At 32.0% G+C, this 6,284-nt stretch overlaps 1 protein-coding gene across 1 annotated transcript; it reads left to right on the plus strand.

Annotated features, from left to right (window-relative positions):
* The first annotated feature begins 4,404 nt into the window (after window positions 1–4,404).
* Window positions 4,405–6,050, plus strand: LOC132618251 (mitogen-activated protein kinase kinase kinase 18). The gene has a single exon (XM_060333313.1). The coding sequence runs from the start codon at window positions 4,620–4,622 to the stop codon at window positions 6,033–6,035; it is 1,416 nt and encodes a 471-aa protein (XP_060189296.1). The 5' UTR covers window positions 4,405–4,619; the 3' UTR covers window positions 6,036–6,050.
* The last annotated feature ends 234 nt before the right edge of the window (window positions 6,051–6,284 follow it).

The following is a 6,284-nucleotide window of genomic DNA, read 5'->3' on the forward strand; positions in this document are numbered from 1 at the left end:
GCGGTGTACAAATTCTTATACGATAGTGCATGTTGTTAAAATAATAAAAGTACCATAAAATAACGTGTACTCTTATTATAAACTTATATCATATCAGATACGTACTCATAGTCAGGGGGCGTAGCTAGGGATGTAAAGGGGTTCATCCAAATCATTTTCGTTAAGTGTAAGGTTAAAAACTCTCCATGTATAGGTAGTTGATGTTGAATTTCTTTTACTATTTTCGTGTGTTTACTACTCTCTATTTTGATTTTTTCTTATTCGGGCTCCACCACTGCTCCTAATAAAGTCCACATAACATAAGTGATTAGTATAATTTATGCCGTCATTAGTTCTTTTTTGTTGTAATTATTTTTGCTCTATTCTCTCCTAAGTACTCTAATTATGAGGTGCTACATGTAATGATATTACGAATTTAGTCACTTTCAATGGAAAAGAAAAACAAGTTTCACGTTTTGGATTTAATTTAAACTTAAAATTTCAACTACCGTAATATTTATAATTGCTCACATCTTACATGCGTTTTATCATACGTCACGAATTGAATCTCTATTAGTTGCTTTATCAACAAGAAAATATGCACTCCACCCGATATTATTACGTAAAACAGGGATACAAGTTAATATATATACTCCATCTTTCTAAATTTATGTGATAAACTTTCATTTTTAGTTTGTTTTAGAAAACTGTCATAGTTTATATTTTGAAAATTTAATTTTGTAATGCCTAATCTATAATTATACAAATATTTTAATTTATTTTAGATCATAAGTTTCAAAAAAAAAAAAACTTAAACTCCATACTCAAATCATATAAAAGCATAAATTAGGACAAAGGAAGTACACGAATACAACCCTAATATCAATTTCTTTTTAAAACCTGTATATGGAATGTAAAATGCCTATGGATATAAGCTTGTTTGGATGTGCTTAAAAAAAGCAACATATAAGCTGAAAAGACTGTTTTAGATAAGCTAAGTCAAACGAGCCCAATTATTTTTTGGGACTTAATTTAAGCACAAAATGACTTATAAGCTGGCCAGTCAAATACTAAAAAAAAAAAAAAAAAAACGGGCTCATAGATTGCAGCTTATCTTATCTTAGAGGGCGGTTGTGGGCGGCTGTGCTTTGGCTGTGTCATGAGCTTCTGGAATCTACTTTAATAAGGAAAGATATAACTATAACTATACATGTAAAAGGTTTGTTAGTTGTACCAACTTTGCAGCCGTTAAATTGGCTTTCAATTTAACCCACTCTAGCATTTTACCGAAACTGCCAAACTAGAAAAATATAGGTAGGGAGAAAAAAGAAATGGTGGTAGTTCGACCAAAACGACAAGGAACTAAATGCATTAATTGTGTCGTGGATTCTTTTTTCTGGCTGAGCGATATGATACGTCAGGTTGGCTCACACAATTATGAAATGCCTTTATTGCGTTGCTTTTATTATTTACTTCCACAATATGCACTTTTTTCAGCTCTAAATTGCTCACCGCTGTAGTGGTTTGTCGTTTTTTTTCTTCTTTCAATAACCATTTGATAGCTAGAATTGAGAGTTCACTGCTTAAATGATTACTGAATTATCGTAAATAAAAAGAAATTATGAGTCGCGTATTTGGTCGAACGAGATATGAGGTATTTGATTAACATAAAATATAGTGGACTTAATATTTGTCTTTTGACTTACATAAATTAAGTGTCACATCGTTAAAAAATAAACTAATTATATTGCTTTTTGGTTTGAGTTACCTTTTGAATGAAATAACAAAAAAAAAAAAAAATGACTTTCCTAATATCAAAAGAATGAAAAATAATTTTGTTCAAGTATTATAATAGCTCAATGTCCATTTAACAGCTTAGTAATGAGCTCCTAAAATTCATCTATACTTGTGTTGCTCAAGGCCCATTAAAGGAATGCTCTCCCATATTTCTTCATTCTCAAAATTAGACCCAAAATCTCTAATTAATGGTGGAAGAATCTCATTCACTCTGTCATGTCGGGTTGTGGTATCCTTTAATTGTTACTTCATATGAATGGATCCTTAATTTTCACTTATACCAAAACTTATAATTTATGATTGCGTATTTTGCGTTAGTCTCTCATATAGCAGTATATTGTATCTGTTTGACTTTTTCATCTCTCCTACCTTTTTTTTAGGTAATAAATAATTAAAAAGAAAGTCTACGGGTTTTAAATGTAAATGTTGCCTAGCTTAGCTTGTACTAACTGTTAATATGGCTATAGTTTCAACCCCCAATGACGCTAGCAATTTGGGCAGATTAAATGCATCATACTCCTATAACTTTATTTACTTTTTACATGTGCAAAGTGTATCGCGATCATTCAAAACCTTTAAGAGTGTTTTTCTTAATCCAAATGCGTATTCAAAATTACCTGTTTAACCATTAAATTTAGATTTATGTAACATATACTTTTTAGTTTCAAAATTTACAGAATTTACTTAAAAATCCTAAGATGTTCAAGTCCTATTGAGAACTTAAATTTTGACCCTCAGTAATCTTGAGTCCTTTCTTATTGGAATTTTGTTTAATCACTTAAAATACATGATAAGTAGATCTTCAAAAGTATGAAAACGAAGAAAAAAACTACTATACGCACATTCTTCGCAATTGCCGGCAAGCTTAATTAAGGGCTTATTACGTTTAATGTGAATGCACCAGACTTGTAAGTGAACGGAATTTGATGAATTGACTTAGTATTTTTAAAAATATGTACACAAGACTTAGCTTCGTAGTTAGTTTTAGGTGGACTTTTATATCAAAATACATACACAAGACTTTGCTTCGTAGTTAGTTTTAGGTGGACTTTTATATATAAACATACAAAATACAAAACTTTTTGATCTAACCATGTGAACATACCATTTGTTCTTAGTTTCACATCTGTAAGCATATTGGAAACTGCAATCAAGCAAAGACATGCCGAGTCTTCCTTAGCTTAGTTTAAAGACCTGAATTGACCTCATAAACAACCAATTTGGTCAAACTTCTAGAATTTAGGTGCTCTATTTTGATATGTTTTTGGTAAAAGAGTAACAATTATGTTAGGTCAATCAATTTGAAAAATATTTTTATCAATATTAAAGCAATAATTTATTTTTGGCCAAGCCTTTTTTAGGTAACATATGTGAATATTACCATATATGTTTGGCCAAGCTTTCAGAAAGTACTTATGAGGAGAAAATATTCTTTTTAGCTTCTGAAAAATAGCATATACTATAACTCAAAAATATTTATTCTTTTCTGAGAAAAGTCTTGATCAAACACCTTAACTCTACTCACATCGTTCCATTTTACTATTCTCTATTAACTGGACACTTCTCTTAAGAAATTATCTGTTAAGTGTTTATTTTTTAAATTATACATATTAATAATGCTTTAGAAATCAAATTTAAGTCCTAATATTCTATTTAGTTAATTATAATCAGGTAATAATAGAAGAAGATAATAAGTTTTTCTTGATTTACTAAAATAAATAAGTATAAGAAAAACTTATGTTTAATTAATGACTGAGGAACCGAAAAACATAAATTAATATTTTTTGGCTTTCAAAAACACTTGACCAAATAAGCGATTAGTAGTAAAGCACTTTACTCGGTAAGGATTTAAAACACGGACTATTGCGCGGTCCCTTACGCAAACAGTGAAACGCGCCGCAATTATGAAGTGAAAGCAGAGGAATATGATTTATGATTGGTCAGATATTACAATAGCGGTGATAACGCAATTTAAAAGCACATTCTCACGTGTCTTCATGTGGACGGCTTTTTCTTCATAACTAAACAAACACCGCCCGCAGTCAGCCTAAGCTGTCCATTCCTTCTCCTTTCGCCACGTGGTTAACTATCCACTTAGTTTTTCTTGCCTCAAACTTAGTTGGAGAGGCAAATTACAAGCAAGGAAAGGTCCCTCTTTATAATAGTGTGTTTGGATTGATTTGTGCTCATTTTAATTAATTTTACGGGATATTTATTAGTTATCATCGGTGTAAATATTGGATGATTCTGTTTATTAAGATTTGGCTAGATAAGAAGAAATCATACACTCTCTCAGTCCTAATTAGTATGACATTGTTTGACTTGACATAAAGTATAAGAGAGAAAGAGAGATTTTTGAAATTTATGATGTAAAATAAATTTTAGACATTTGCATGACTATAAATCATTTCATTAAAGGTAAAAGAAAATTTTAAAATTAAGTTGTTTTAATTATAAAAACATGAAATTCTTTTTATTCTCGACCCGGTTAATTTAACATTGGCCACATCATTTGGTGCTACAAGGAAGGAAAGGACTTAAAAACGAAAAGTACAAAAGAGCAAATACATTGCTGTCATTGGTTCAAATACAATGAAGATTCTTTGTATAATCCACCTACTTATAAAAGACCCCAACTCCACTCAATGTCCATTAACTACTTAGCTGCATTTGTAGGCAAAATATTTCCAACCATATAAATAACACCATCAAGCATATACCTTTCTCATTAGAAACTCCCTAAACTTTTAACTCCACACCCCAAACCCTCTCTTCTTTTCTTACTACCAAAAATTCTTATCTAAAATACAGAAGAGTCGAGTTGAGTCGAGCTAAATTCTTCAATGGATTGGATTAGAGGTCCCATAATTGGCCGTGGCTCATCTGCTACAGTCTCCCTAGTAACCAGTTCTTCAGTTGAACTCGTTGCTGTTAAATCAACCGAGCTATCTTGTTCAAACATGTTGCAAAAAGAGTACTCACTAATTTCTCAGCTGAATTCTCCATATTTAGTCAAGTGTTTTGGCTTTGACATCACTAATGAGCAAAATAAGAACATGTACAACATGTTCATGGAGTATATACCAGGTGGGACCCTCACTGATTTGATCAAGAAACAAGGAGGTTCTTTAAATGAATCTATGATCAAATTTTACTCTCAACAAATCTTACTAGGCCTGGATTATCTTCACTCAGTTGGAGTTGTACATTGTGATGTAAAAGGGCAGAACATTTTGATTAGTGAAAATGGTATCAAGATCGCAGATTTGGGATGTGCGAAATTACTTGGAGATGAAAATTCAGGATTTTCAGGTACACCAGCCTTTATGGCACCTGAAGTTGCTCGAGGCGAAGAACAAAATTTTCCAGCTGATATTTGGGCTTTTGGGTGCACTGTTATTGAAATGGTTACAGGTTCACATCCTTGGGTTGAGATTAAAGACCCTGTTTCAGCTATGTATAGAATTGGTTTTTCAGGTGATTTGCCACAATTACCAAACAGTTTATCAAGCGATGCGAGAGAATTTATCAGTAAGTGTTTGATGAAATGCCCCGAAGAGCGATGGACTGCGAAACAACTTCTTCAACACCCGTTTTTGCAGTGTTTAGAGTTGAATTCTTGGAAAGATGAAGAATTGAAGAGGGATTCTCCTACAAGTATTTTGGATCAGGGATTTTGGAATTCGTTCGAGGTGATGGAATCTTCGCCTTTTGAGTCTAGCAACACCGTTGATTCGCCTGCTGATAGGATCAAACGGCTGATATCAAGCTCTTTGAAGCCTAATTGGGTGGAGGAAGAAGATTGGATTACTGTTAGATGCAATGATACAGAAGAAAATTTGATAATTTCAGAGCAAAACTGCGAGTTGATCGAAGAGTTTGGAGAATTGTTAGATATGGAAACATCAGTGTCAACATTTTTTCCTGAACATGAGTTTGTTGTCTCATTGGACTTAGAAGATACTCTGGTTAATTGTATTATTAACGATGAGATAATTAGCATTCTTGATACTGGTAGTACTAGGATAAATTTGATGATGTCTTCTGAGATTGTAGGTGACATTTTTGTATCCGAGTTTAATGATTCTGAAATAAAAAGGATGAAATTTTATTGTACAATTGAAATTCTTTTACTGAATTCAGTTTCTCCTCTTGTGAAGGTTTCATTTGATACACTATTAGGCAGAGTAAACAAATCTTTAGGCTATCATATCATTAATAAGCCAACTGGGGAAATGCCAGTATGCATTAGTTTGTAGCATAGAAAAGATTCTAAATGACACGTTCTAATCTATTAGATTAAAAAGTGTATATACACCAACTGTCAAAGATGTTTAGATTAGTACAGTATTATATTTACTGTTCCTTGCCCTTTTTTTATAAAAAAAAATAACTTAGTTAATTTAGTCAGTGAGAGGAGAATGCGCAGTAGAAGTGAGGGCGAATTAGTAATTTTGGCCCATCTATTCGATAAGTAGAAATATTAAACTTCAAACCCCCTAAAAATG

The sequence above is a fragment of the Lycium barbarum genome, chromosome 11, assembly GCF_019175385.1.
Source record: "Lycium barbarum isolate Lr01 chromosome 11, ASM1917538v2, whole genome shotgun sequence".
NCBI classification, from domain to species: Eukaryota; Viridiplantae; Streptophyta; class Magnoliopsida; order Solanales; family Solanaceae; genus Lycium; species Lycium barbarum.

What these genes read in the sequence shown, in the direction of transcription:
- LOC132618251 (XM_060333313.1), top strand. Translation starts at nt 4,620, where the DNA reads ATGGATTGGATTAGAGGTCCCATAATTGGCCGTGGCTCATCTGCTACA.